Source organism: Hemiscyllium ocellatum, chromosome 18, assembly GCF_020745735.1.
Source record: "Hemiscyllium ocellatum isolate sHemOce1 chromosome 18, sHemOce1.pat.X.cur, whole genome shotgun sequence".
Lineage (NCBI taxonomy): Eukaryota > Metazoa > Chordata > Chondrichthyes > Orectolobiformes > Hemiscylliidae > Hemiscyllium > Hemiscyllium ocellatum.
This window is the reverse complement of record NC_083418.1, coordinates 41,898,030-41,912,753: the sequence shown is the minus strand read 5'-3', so window position 1 is coordinate 41,912,753 and position 14,724 is coordinate 41,898,030. Positions and strand designations below refer to the sequence as shown.

The window sequence follows — 14,724 nt, the reverse complement described above, 5'->3', positions numbered from 1 at the left end:
CAAAATCTATCTTGTGCACCTGAGAGAACTTGCAGGACATCCTTTTAAAATCTCATCCTCAAGACAGCCTCCTCAATCGTACATAACTCTCTGTTATGTGCTGAACTGTCATAAAATCCGTATATGGCAGATTGAAGCCGTTTGGCCCATTATGTCTGCACCGACTCTTCAAAGAGCATCCCATTCCATTCTTGCAGCCCCATATTAATCATGGCTGATACACCTAGCTTGGACACCACAGGGCAATTTAGCATGGCCAATCCACCTCACCTGAACATGTTTGGACTCTGGGAGGAAACCAGAGTACCCAGCAGAAACCCATGCAGGGAGAACATGCAAACTCCACACAGACAGTTGCCTGAGGCTGGAATTGAACCCTGGCGCTGTGAGGCAACAGTGCTAACCACTGAGACACTGTGCCACCCATGTCAAAGAATTGTTACAGTGCTAAGGAAGGCCAATTGGTCTCTAACCTCATCTAATGTTGTTCCCTTGTCTCTTTCCCATCAACTTACATATTCTTCCTTTGCATATACCAATCAACATCCCCTTTGAATGTTTCAGGTAAACCAGTTTCCACTGAACTCTTAGGTAGTACCTTCCAGACTTCGTCCATCATCTGTGTGAGAAAGGTATTGAATCATGTCCCCTTCACACAACTAAATTAATCTGGATTATGTTGTTAAATCTTTAGGGTTAAGTTTGAGCCGACTGGGAGGTGGCGTTGAGGTCACTGGGACATGTTCTCCAGAGCCTCAGGCTTGGGGCATAGGTTGTATCCCACCATGGCAGATAATGACATTTGAATTGAATAAAATCTGGACTTAAAAGATATAATAATGGTAACCATGTAACCATTGGCAATGGTCTTAAAAAATCATCTGGTTCGCTAATGTCCTTGAGAGAAGGAAGCCTGCTTCCTTGCCTGGTCCGATTACATTTGACTCCACAGCAATGCGATTGACTCTTAAGTGCCCTCTGAAAGGGTCTCGCAAGCCACTCCATTGTATCAAACTGCTTCAAAGACTAAACTGGATAGAACACCAGGTCCTATACTCCACGGGCTGTGGCAGTTTGAAGACAGCAGCTCATTGCCTCCTTCACATGGCAATTAGCGATTAGTAATAAATGGTGGTCTAGCTAGCTAGTGGTGAATATAAATGAATGAAAGAACAATTGACTTGTTTTGGTCTATTGTTGTCACATGTACCTGAGTACAGTGTAAAGTTTTGCTTCGTGTGCAGTGCTGGCAGATTATAACATACAAGGGCAAATAGATGATTGGGTCTTTAGACAGAGTGAGGCATACAAGGTTAAGACTGCACAGGTGGTTACACATAAGCAAGATCAATATTACATTTTTAAATTAGAGAGGTCCATTCAACTGGCTAATAGTAGCAGGGAAGAAGTCATTCATGAACTTAATGGTATGAGCCTGACCTCAGTGGTGGGCAAGTTGTTGGAGGGAATCCTGAGGGACAGGATGTACATGTCCTTGGAAAGGTAAGGACTGATTAGGGATAGTCAACATTGCTTTGTGCATGGTAAATCATGTCTCACAAACTTGATTGAGTTTTTTGAAGAAGTAACAAAGAAGATTGATGAAGGCAGAGCAGTAGATGTGATCTATATGGACTTCAGTAAGGCATTCGATAAGGTTCCCATGGGAGACTGATTAGCAAGGTTAGATCTCATGGAATACAGAGAAAACTAGCCATTTGGATACAGAACTGGCTCAAAGCTAGAAGACGGAGGGTGGAGATGGAGGGTTGTTTTTCAGACTGGAGGCCTGTGACCAGTGGAGTGCCACAAGGATCAGTGCTTGGTTTTCTACTTTTTGTCGTTTACATAAATGCTTTTGATGCCAGCATAAGAGGTACAGTTAGTAAGTTTGCAGATGACATCAAAATTGGAGGTGTAGTGGACAGCGAAGAGGGTTACCTCAGATTACAAGGAGATCTTGACCAGATGGGCCAATGGGCTGAGAAGTGGCAGATGGAGTTTAATTCAGATAAATGCGAGGTGCTGCATTTTGGGAAAGCAAATCTTAGCAGGACTTATACACTGAATGGTAAGGTCCTAGGGAATGTTGCTGAACAAAGAGACCTTGGAGTGCAGGTTCATAGCTCCTTGAAAGTGGAGTCGCAGGTAGATAGGCTAGTGAGGAAGGCGTTTGATATGCTTTCCTTTATTGGTCAGAGTATTGAGTACAGGAGTTGGGAGGTCATGTTGCGGCTGTACAGGACGTTGGTTAGGCCAATGTCAGAATATTGTGTGCAATTCTGGTCTCCTTCCTATCAGAAAGATGTTGTGAAACTTGAAAGAGTTCAGAAATGATTTACAAGGATGTTGCCAGGGTTGGAGGATTTGAGCTACAGGAAGAGGCTGAACAGGCTGGGGCTGTTTTTCTTGGAGCGTCGGAGGCTGAGGGGTGACCTTATAGAAGTTTACAAAATTGAGGGGCATGGATAGGATAAATAGACAAAGTCTTTTTCCTGGCGTGGGGGAGTCCAGAACTAGAGGGCATAGGTTTAGGGTGAGAGGGGAAAGATATAAAAGAGACCTAAGGGGTAACTTTTTCACGCATAGGGTGGTACATGTATGGAATGAGCTGCCAGAGGATGTGGTGGAGGCTGGTACAATTGTAACATTTAAGAGGCATTTGGATGGGTATATGAATAGGAAGGGTTTGGAGGGATATGGGCCAGGTGCGATGAGATTGGGTTGGGATATTTGGTCGGCATGGACAGGTTGGACTAAAGGGTCTGTTTCCATGCTGTACATCTCTATGACTGTATGTGTGGTTAAGCTATTGTATCTTCTGTCTGATGGAAGAGGTTGGAAAAGAGTATTACTGGGGTGGGAGGGGTCTCTGACTCACTCGATCATTCCACCTCAGCTCCATTAATGTAGATAGGGGCATATCCTCCTCCTTTCTTCCTGAAGTCAGTTCTTTAGTTTTGCTGAAATTGAGGCTCTCAGTTGTCTTAAGCATCCAACTGTTAACGTTTCTTGTTTCTCAGCTTTGAAGGCCTACTTAGCTCTTAACTTTGGAAATCTTTTGGTTTGATTTGAAAAGCAGAATTTCTTTTTATCTATAAGACTCATGGACCTAATGATAGCAGTATCCTTGGAGACTGTCTGTGCTTTTCATTAATTTCTCTGTTCGTATGACTTGTTCATTCTAATAACCACCGCATATCTATGTTCATGTGAAATCAACTGTCAACTTTTAATGTGTCCTCTATCTCTGCAACAAGATTTCTGTTAGGAGTGAAATCTTAACTTGTGTGATTTATAAAGGTTACTGTTACTATGTAGCACTTTCCTGTAAATAGTTTATCAAAATAGTTAATGTTAACGGAACCATTTCTGGTCATGTCCCTTCATGAATCCCCTTATAAGAATTAAGTTATCTTCTATGTTATTCAATCATTTTATTGTTAGCAGAGGTTTGTTCTAATATTCCCTATTCCAGGGATTGAACACATAATGTAGGTTGAGCCTTCAGTGTATTAGCAAGAGGATATTGTATTGAAATAAGCATTAACATAAATGTTTAATAAATGTAAATCTAGTTACTGTCTAGCCATTAGGATAGATATGCAAGGCCTTATTGTGCCATTTTGAAGATTGAAGGATTTGAGCTAAGATAGGAAGGTTTTAGAATCAGAATGAAGTCCTCAGGCACACTCACAAAGCGGTGGCACTTTGATCGGGTACACCTTCTGTGATTTGACCGTAAACATGATGCCACTTTATGGGCAGTATGGTGGCACAGTGGTTAGCACTGCTGCCTCACAGCGCCAGAGACCCGGGTTCAATTCCCGCCTCAGGCAACTGTCTGTGTGGAGTTTGCACGTTCTCCCAGTGTCTGCATGCATTTCCTCTGGGTGCTCCGGAATTGGCCATGCTAATTTGTCCATAGTGTCAAGTGAAAAGGTAAATGTAGGGGAATGGGTCTGGGTGGGTTGCTCTTTGGAGAGTCGGTGAGGACTTGTAGGGCCGAAAGGACTGTTTCCACACTGTAAGTAACTAATCTTCACTGCTGCACTGTTGGAGGTGGGTGATGCTATCTACAGGGATGAGTCAGGTTTGCTCCCTCGGCCGACAATACAAAAATAGGTTAACGAGCCAGCCATTCCATCTCCTGATTATGGCACAGTGCTGTCTGGAAATTGGCAGCATAGCAATAGTAATACACTTCAAAAAGTAATCCCATTGGTGTGAATAAGATTAGCATCCTGTAGTTGTGAATGGCAGTTCTATGTACAATTTTCTTTCATCCTTCTAGTTTAGCATCACCCATCTCTAATAGTGCAGCAGTGGCATCACGTTAATAATCTGATAACTGCTCTCAGGAAGTGTGCCCCATCAGACTGCCAGCTATTTGCAGTGTGCCTGATGATCTCCTGCTGATTCTAAAGCTTTCCTATCTTGTTCAATCAGAAAATTAAATCAGGTAATGCCTGGTACTTGTAGACTAATGTTCATGATCATATGAGCCATTTGAGGCCAATGATATTTTAAAAATATTGTAAGAAGATGTTCTCTGCAGCAAATAGGGAAAACATCTGAAATTTCGGTGTATTTTAGTATTGGTATGAAGCCCTGATGTACAAAATGTATGTAAGTTTGTCTGAAAAAGTAATTAGATTGTGAAAATAGAATTATTTGATTTCCATTGCAGTCTCTACCAGACAAAGATGGAAGGAAATGCCTCTTGATGATCAAATGCGCTGACAAAAGTTTTGAAATTAGTGCATCTGACAAGAAGAAGAAACAAGAATGGATCCAAGGTAAGGACAAATTTTTATATCCAAGCTTCTACAATGTTCCTAAACAGAGGCAATTAATGGCCAATTTTGTATGAATCAGAATGTGCTGTCCCCAAAACTAATCCAATGTATTGTGTACCATATTTTTGACAATCTGTTCACAGGATGTAGGCATAACAGGCTAAGCAAGTATTATCATCCTTTCCTGATTGCCTGTGTATAGATGGTGGAGAGACAACGTTTTGAACCACTGCAGTCCATGCAGCATAGGTACCCTGTTAGTGAGGGAGTTCCAGGTCTTTAACCAAGCGATTGTGAAAGAACAATTTGATAGTTCAAGTAGGGATGGTGTGGTAAAGGAGAACTTACAAATGTTGGTGTTTCCGTATGTTTAAGTGGTAGAGGTCATGTATTTGAAGGGTGCTGCCAAAGAAGCCTTCGTGAATGGCTGCTTCATAGATGGTTCACACAATTGCTGCTATGCATTGGTCAGGGAGGGAGTGAATGCTGATAGGGGGTTAGATGAGATGCCAATCTAGTTGGCAGCATTGTCTTAGATTTTGTCCAGAATTTTGAGTTGGAGCTGCACCCAAACAAACAGGTGGACAGTATTCCATCACACTCCTGGCTTGTACCTTATTGATAGTGGACAGGTTTTGTGGAAGACAGGAGGTGAGTTCTTGCTGCAGTATTCCCAGCCTCTGACCTGCTCTGGTAGCCATCGTAATTATATGGCTAGTTGAGTTCAGTTTTTGTTATGTAGTAACCTACAGGATATTGATAGTAGGGGATTTAGAGATGGTAATAACATAAAATGTCTAAGGAAAATAATTAGATTGTCTGCTGAAGATTGTCATCACCTAGCAATTGTGTGGCATGAATATGATTTGCTACTTACTTTCCTAAATCTGAATATATTGCCCTGTTCTTGCTGCTTAAAAACTCAAACTGTTTCAGCACCTGAAATATGATTGCACAATGTTCTGCACCATTCATGATGAGTGAATATCCCCACCTCTGGCCTGCAAAAACAATGAAAATAGATGAGAAAATGAACTATTTGTCATTGACCTGTTATTAATACATACAATATATCATACGACTTAGTTGTGAAACATCTAAGATTTATTAAATGCATTGACAGCTTCTAATGTCAGGGATTAATACAATATTCATCTTCATTCTGTAATATTTCAATTTGTTGCCCTAGGTTGAATTAGACTTATGTGAAGAGCAGTCCGTTATTTACTATTAGCAGTTCGGTTGGTATGCACACTCAAATTGAAAGAGGTTTTAATCAAGTGTATTCTACTGGAGCCATTAATTTCATTTCAATTTGAGTGATATTAATTAGTATTAAATTATCAATTTTTGTTTTTGCCACTGTTTACCTATTATTTACTATCTATGCTACTTAACTCTGTGATCTGCCTGTATTGCTCGCAAGACAAAGCTTTTCACTGTGCCTCGGTAAACGTGACAATAAATTCAATTCAGTTCAATTCAAACATCACGAGGAATGCAGTAAACACAAGTTATTTTCCTCTTGCATCTTATTGGGGTGGTAAGGCTATCTAGGTGCACCTGGCCAACTACAGTTGTATGAGCAACAAATTGCTGGATAGATGAGACAAATCAACAAAGACAGTCTAGACATGACCATAATATCAAGCATGGTTCAGAAGTAGTATTCCCACTGCCGACTAAAAAAATTCATGGGCTCAAATCTCTCAATTTCAAATTCCTCAAAATTTTCTTTTGCTAATGCAAGTGTTGTATTATTTAATACCAATGAATATTACTCAAAGAGAAAGGAAATTAATAGCTCTAGTAATTTAGCACTGAGGGAATTCTGCACTAAGGAAGATGTCAATTTTTGGATTAAACTTTAAATCAATAATGGCCCTTTTTGTCATCTTGGATGGATGAAAAAGATGCCTTGACACCAATGTGATGAAGGTAGGGGTATTCTTTGTGTCCTGCCAGTGTTTGTCCCTCAACCCATACTGAAGAATTTATTTTGTTGCTGTCTGTCAGACCTTAGTTTGTACAGATTGACTGATACTACACCACAACAGTAGTAAACTTCAAAGTTACTTTATCTGAGAACACTTGAGTCAATTAAAGGTGAATGTGAATACAAGTAAGTTCTTAACATTTAAAGGCCATCTTGGAACAAGAAGTGGGCTTCTTGAATAAAAGTAGAAATTAGAGTTAGCTTCATTGTTACAAAGTTGATGTATTCCATTCCCTGATTTTGCATCAATCAACTTGATATGCTGCCAAATGTTAATGATTATGTAGAATTTGCTGGTTCATTTTCAAGGGATCACTTTGGTTAGTGTAAACAAAATAACATGAGGTACCTTTTGTGGTTCTCGTGATACAGTGGCTCTGCACTGTCATAAACACTGAGTACTTTAAAGTTTCAATTTGAATTCATTAAAGTATTAATTAAATTGAGTTAATTTCTAATGTTCTCTTAGGATCTTAATTCCTAAATCAGCAAAGTGGAGATTTGCTCTGCTTATCACTTGTGCCAGTGTCCCTTCTGATTAGCCTGTAAAGAGGTGAATTGCATCAACTCTGTGAGTTCATTCTATTTCATTGAAAGTAGAGGTCATCACCAAATGGCAACTAATTATCCAGAGGGATCCTCTAGGGATGTGCTTTCAAATCCCAACACAGCAGTTGGTGAAATTTAAGTTCAAATCAATGCAAGTTGAAACTATAAAGGTGAAATTATCATCAAATAATATATCTTTTTCAAGGAAGGAAATCTAGCCTACGTGAGACTCCAGGCCCACAACAATCTGGTTGACTCTTAACTGTTCTTTGAAATGGCCGGGAACTCAATTGAAGGGCAGTCAGAAATAGATAATACTGCCATGCCAGCAGTACCCACAATTGATGGAAGAATTTTTTAAAAGGGAAAGCCTTGTTTCAATTTGCTACTTCATCCTTTCCATTGACCAGAAGTGTTAAAAAGGACCTGCAGACTATTATAGAAAAAAGTGAAAACTATTTGATCCACTGGATCACTACTATTATTTTCAGATTAAGTGTAATTTTTGCTGAATAATTCAATGTTTTGAAAATGGGTGTGTCAGCAAGATGTCTATAGATTTCTATTGGTGATTTGAAATACTGTTTTGGAGTTTGCAGCTTTCTGATGACTTTTTAAAAACTCTTTTATAATTCCTTTTTGAAAAAAATCATTGTGAATCCCATGTCACTGTCAATGTTACTTACACTTGAGTACTGGGGTTAATATCTATCGTTAAGATGGCAAATAAGGATAATATCTAGTTAATTCAACTCAGCAGAAGACCGTTTTGGAATATGTTATTTAAGCTGGCCTTGATCGGCTGGGAAATTATATGTAGATTTTTTTCAAACAGGCTGCTTTTCTCAGTGATTGAATAGAACAGGGGGGCATTTTAAAGTTTAAATAAATGCTTAGAAGTATCTGACAGATTGATGATTTTTTAAAACTAAACAACTTCTCAAAGTCTTTCACTTGTGTCTAAATATTATAATACTTTATAGTTTAAATTAAATCTGTAATGCAATTTATGTATATGGAATTAATAGAATAAATTAATTTTGAGTTCTGAGAATACTTACCCTTTATCATTCTCTTGACTTTATCATGGTTACTGTAGTGATTGTATCAAGGTCAGCTAGGTGAACCTTCTAGAATGTGAGTACTCTTATTGGGGCTGTTAATCTGGTCCAATGAGAGAGCCCTAGCTGACAGACGGAGTGTCAGACATCCTGTTCACTTTGAGAACTGGCTCTGAGGGTGCTAGATCAGTGTCAAAAACTCTCCTCTCATAAATAAAGGGTGACTTGATGATGGGATACCAGTCTCTGTGGAGTTTCATTTACATGTGTATCACAGCTTTGTAGAACCAGTTAATTACTTTAGTATGCAATTAAACTCTTTCCATCTTGAATATATCATTGGGTTGAAATATAGTCCATCCAAATAGACGGAAAATAGCTTATTTGTCTTTGAGGGCTCATTCCTGATGAAGAGGTTATGCTTGAAATGTCAACTCTCCTGCTCCTCAGATGCTGCCTGACTGGCTGTGCTTTTCTGGCACCACACCTTTTGATTTTGAGGGCTGTAAGTAAAATAAATGTGAGCAGGCTTGGAATCGTAGAATGAGGCAGCACAGAAGAAGGTCAGTCAGCCCATCAAGCCCTCAGCTGTTTAGTCAAGTTATACAGTCAATCACCATTGAGCTCTTTCATTTTATGTAAATTGTTTTTCTTGTAGGTGCTTTATGTGCTCCCTCGAGTAAATTTTCGATTGTAAATTTCTTTTGTGTGTAAAAACAGTTTTCTGTTGTCTCTAGTCATTTTGCCACTCAACTTAAAATCTATGTCATCAGGCTTTTGTGAACTGAAAACTATCAACCCCATTCATGAACACCTCCATCAAACTGTTCTTAACCTTCAAAGTTTGTGAGAAGATTTGTAGCTCAGTTGTTCGTTGTTGTGGTTCTGTTCGCCGAGCTGGAAATTTGTGTTGCAGATGTTTCGTCCCCTGTCTAGGTGACATCCTCTGCACTTGGGAGCCTTCTGTGAAGCGCTTCTGTGATGTTTCCTCCGGCATTTATAGTGGTTTGTCTCTATAATGGTTTGTTCTTAACCTTCTCTACTATACCTCTTTTGTCCCTCCTCATAATTGGTATCCCTCAGTCATGGTACCATTCCAGTTAATCTTTGTAACATGTCCTCTTAAAATGGTATTGGAATTGATCACAGCACTGTAGCTGAGGCCCAGTCAATATTTCACAAAGGTTTATTATCACTTCTTTATTTCAGTACTGTATTACCTATTAACAAAGTCAAAGATCTAATTTTTTTTAATATAAACAATTTTCTCATTTTGTCCTGCCACCTTCAAAGATTCATGCACAGGTCTTTCTATTTCTTCACATCCTTTAAGATTAGTTTGATAATGGTGTGATACAAAAGAGAAATATTCCTAGATGGGGAGAAAGGTCAATCACTAACCCTATCACATTTTAAAATAAAATTATTTTATCTATTTTCCTAATCAACCTGTCCAGAGAGGTTATTACACACCTCTGGAGCAGGTGGGACTTGAACCCAAGTGTCTCAGTCCAGGAGTAGGGACACTATGGCTGTGCCACAAAAGGGCCCCTATTTCCCACAGTGAATACATTTATACATCTATTCTAGCTGCATCTTGGATTGCATAACGTTTGCCTTTATTGAGTCATTCCTGTTTCTGAATTCAGTTTTTTGTTGATACAGCAATAATGTAAGAATGAGTTCCAGATAATAAAATAGTTTTCCTGTAAGGCCAATAGATTTTTAACAATAACTTTGCCCAGACTCTCAGCAGCTTAATTTATTACAGTATTTTACAGGCTGCAAAAGATCATAAATTCTGGTCCCAGTGTTCAGGAAATCAGACTTGAAAAGCAATCGAGACATGGTAACTGCATTCCACTGTGGTGCAGTCTGGTACTGATACAAGAGGAATGAGTGCTGGTCAACCATAGCGACACTAACAATGGTAATTTTGACTCTGTAATCCCTGACAAGTATAGCTTTGTGTTTGGTTTCTGACTTTGTTCATTTTAAATAGCTATTCAAACAGCCATCAACCTTTTGAGGGACCAGAGACTTCCTCCACACAAGGAAGGACGACAGAAACGGCGAGAACTTCGACAGAAAATACAAGCTGAGCAAGAGGAGATAGCACAGCGAATGAAAGAGCTGCAAATGGCAAATGAAGATAAACAGCAAGAATTAGAGAAAATGCGTAAGGTGAGGAATTCTTGATCTGAGCTCCGTATGGATAGATGTGTCTATAGAAGTGATAAATGGTTTCCTGAAAATGCATAACCATTAGTTTAAGACAGGGTCATTCGATAGTACAGAACATGAGTATTGTTTAGAAAGTAGATATTTTATTAAGCTTTTTGTCTTGCACATATTTTCAAGTATGCAAATTTGAGAAGAAAACCAATATTTACACAGCAGAGGAGGGTGCTGATTGGCTGGCAAGTATACTTTGAATGGCAGGGATTTTGCCACAGAGAATATGCTCATTAATGTTGATTGACAGTTAACAGCCAAGCTTTGTTAAATTTTAAATGAGGCAGGTCAGCTCAGATTGGTTCAAGCATTGCCGTGAGAAATGAACCAGAAACTGGCTGACACTGATTGTGTTGAGTTGAAAAAGGCATAGTGCGTGTAGATGTTCTTTCAGCCTGCAAAGAAAAGGACTCTGTAGTAATATATATTAGAAGTTACATGACACCAGGTTATACTCCAGCGGGTATTTTTGAAATCCCAAACTTTTGGAACTTCACCTGACAAAGGAGTCTGATTTCAAATAAACATGTTGGACTATGACCTGGTGTCGTTGACTTCTGACTTTGGCCATCCCAGTCCAACACTAGCACCTCCATATCATATTAATATGTGTAGCTTCTAATACTCACAAATATGCCATGTTGTGAACATAGCTGATAATTCTGGTTGTTAATGTAATTCCTTGCACATTCTGGATTATCCAGCAATTGTACAATAGTAGAATCACATCTAATGTTGGACATTACGTTGTGAGTTTTGCAAGTTTTGGGCTAGTTGGGTACAGTCACTACCTTGCTTGTTGTGAGCAGCCAAACAGACATGGTCTTTAATGCTCTTGAACACAATCTGCTAGTCTTTGGGATGTACGGTCTACATATTTAATCGTACACATTGCTCAAACCAACAAGTGAAGCTAACTGAATGGTGTTCATTGTAGCAACATGAATGGTGTTAATTAATAGAACATTAATAGAATGCTGCTTCAAGCCAAAAAGCCACTCTGTACATCAAATGAAAGAGTAATGTGGTGAAGTAAAAATCGGCTGCTTGCCCAAAGATTGGTGGATCATATCAAACAATGTATCACTTCAGCTGATCTCAGCTAGCAAGGTACTGACTGTAGCCAACCACCTGCACTTGCAAAAACTGAGTGTCTAACATTAAGTGTGATTGTGCAATAGCATAACATTCACTGGATAATCCTGAATGTGTGAGGAATTATGTTGACATCCAATTTAGGGTTGTTAGGTTCGTTATGTAGTGTAATTGTGTGTACAGCAAGCTACATGTTTTAATAGAGAGGGCCAGTTCTTTGCAGGCAGAAAGAACATACACACACATTGTGTTTGTTTCAACTCAACAAAGTAGATGATAGACACTTTTTTGGTTCATTTCTCAGGTCCATGTCATGATCAATCAAAGTCAACTTGGTTTGGTTTTAAAATTAAATCAAGATTGGCTGTTAACTGGTAACAATACAAATGGCAACACCTCTATCAACCACTTGCCAACCAATCATCACTCTTTCATCCAGTGTCAATGTTGGCTTTCCCCTCTTGGGAAATATCCTGATAAGAGCAAGACAAAAGGCTTCACCAATTGTATTTTTTCACCAATTTAAAACATGATTGTTATTAGATTGACTGACTGAGTAATTAATAGGCTGTTATGCCAGTTACCCAACCTCAATGAGGTTTCTACAACCAATGCTACCCCCCCAAAAAACAGGCACTTAATGACAATTTACAGTCTTAAAAAAATACAAGCTTCACTTCAAAATGATCACTCCTAAATTGTGAACTGAAGTGTGCCTTCAAACCACTAAGCCTTTCCTTATGGTCTAGGATTTGGAGATGCCAGTGTTGGGTTGGGGTGGACAAAGTTAGAAATCACACAACACTAGGTCATAGTCCAACAGGTTTATTTGGAAGCACAAGCTTTCAGATCGCTGCTCCTTCATCAGGTGGCTAGCGGGGGCAGGATCATAGGATACAGAATTTATAGTATAAGATCGAGGAGGCGATGCTGTAGAGGTGATTTTATTGATTCCTGTGATGCGAATGCTCACTTAGGATGAAGAAATTGAATAGAGTAACTCCACACAGTTTGGAACTTTGGAAAATGAGCAATGCCTTCATTGAAGTGTATAAGATTTTCAAAGAGGATTAATGCTGCAAGTCTGCTGGGAGTCCAGAAGTAATATTCTCAAGATGTAGGGTCAGCCAATTCAGCTGAGATGAAAAGACTGTTTCAGAGTTCTGAAACTTTGTAATCCTGTATCTCACGTACTGTGATTACAGTCGATTAATATATTCAAAACTGAGAATAATTATTTGGGCAAGAAGGAAAACCAGGGATATGAGGATAAGGTGAGAAATTGAGCTAGCAGTTGAGCTATGATCATATTGAATAGCAAACCGGAATACAGAAGTTACATGGTCTAGTCCTACTCTGAAGTGTGGTGATTTCAATGCAGCTAGCACTAAGGTTCTATGGCACAAGTGAGGACTGTAGATGCTAGAGATTAGAGTCAAGATTAGAGTGGTGCTGGAAATGCACAGCAGGTCAGGCAGCATCCGAGGAGCAGGAAAATTGACGTTTCGGGCAGGAGCCCTTCATCAGTAATCCGATTCTTGTTTTAAGTTACAATGAGTTTTCTTTACTCAGCATCAATAACATCTCTGTCTCTGGGATTGAATGATTGTGTAGATTTATGCAGAGGTAGATCCATTTCTTTCCTGCTTATGGATGGGAACTTGTGGTTTGAGGGGCTGGGAGACCCTGAAATTATGGGGTTGGGGATGTAAGAGGATGGTATAGGCCCAGAATTTGAGGGTGACGGAAGATATGGAATGAGCAGCACGTGCGAGAACTTCAGAGACCGCTTTCTAATTGCAATCCCAATAATGTATCCTGGATGCCCATAATAACAGGAGATACCTCTTGTTGCTTAAACTTGTATTTCTGGTGAAAGAACTTGAGGGCTGGTTCAATGGCAATGCATTGGTTAACTGTTTCCAGAACTGCAGTTTCAGGAAGTGATTACCCCTACCCTTACACACTAGGAAACAGATGATCTCCTTGAAGGATAGGATGAGGCATACTGTGCAGAATCTGTTGGGAATGAAACACTTTCAGACTAAGATTCAACATTCAGTACAATAGGACATTCTGGCACAGGTAGGGAAATGTGTAGGGATGCAGTAGTAATGGGGAATTAGAAAGTTGGCAGTTCTGCTATATTCAGTGTTTGTGATATGTTGTCTCCCTGGTGACAGAGTAATTGACTCTATGGAGAAGATTCCAAGCAAAAGGAATAGAGTAAAGGCAGTGTTCCATGTTGAACCAATGATATAGGAAAGAAGAGGGTCAAAGTTTACAGAAACAAGGAGCAAATTAGAATACTTAGCCTTAAAGTATCAACCTCTGGTCACATCCAGTGCCATATGCTAGAGATAGAAGGATGTGGAAAGTTAATATATGGCTAAAGATATGGTTGGGAATGAGAGCTTCAGGAACTTGAGAAATTGACCATCATGCGGTAGAAGGGACCTCCTTAAGATAAACAGGAGAGATATAGAAAGAATAAAAGAGTTTGCAATATTTTCCTCAAACAAAATACAATGTCATGGAGAATGACCTTGGGCGATCAAATACTAAAGTTGTTTTATTGAAGGCCAGCAATGGAGGGACCATTTTGCTACTTGACATCTTGCAGAACCAACAAGTATTAGAGTATTTATGGTGAGAGATTTTAATAACCCCAGTACTAATTGGGATAATGATTTGTGCTAACAAAAGAAGGTGAATGTTAGAAGAGAACTTCCTTGTCAATGGGAAGGTAGCATTAATGGATCTAGTGAAGTGGACAAATGGAGAACATTACGAAATGAGGAAGCCTCTTGAGAATAATGATTGTAGCATTGTGAGATTTAGATTGGTTACAGAGGACAAAATGTGGTCCAGAATAAAAATACTTGATTTGAGAATGGCCATATTCAGTGAATTAAAAATGGATGTGGCCCAGGTAAGGCAAACAAAATAATCACTGAAGCAAAGAATGGCCTTTTTAAAAAGGAGATGG

General features: G+C 39.3%; 1 protein-coding gene across 1 annotated transcript in view; it reads left to right on the top strand.

Moving 5' to 3' along the window:
* Positions 1-14,724, top strand: part of swap70b (switching B cell complex subunit SWAP70b) — a 130,767-nt gene that overhangs the window by 75,229 nt on the left and 40,814 nt on the right. The window contains exons 6-7 of the mRNA XM_060838904.1: positions 4,691-4,799; positions 10,408-10,589. Of these exons, the coding sequence (XP_060694887.1) occupies positions 4,691-4,799; positions 10,408-10,589 (291 nt within the window). The remainder of the gene's footprint in view (positions 1-4,690; positions 4,800-10,407; positions 10,590-14,724) is intronic.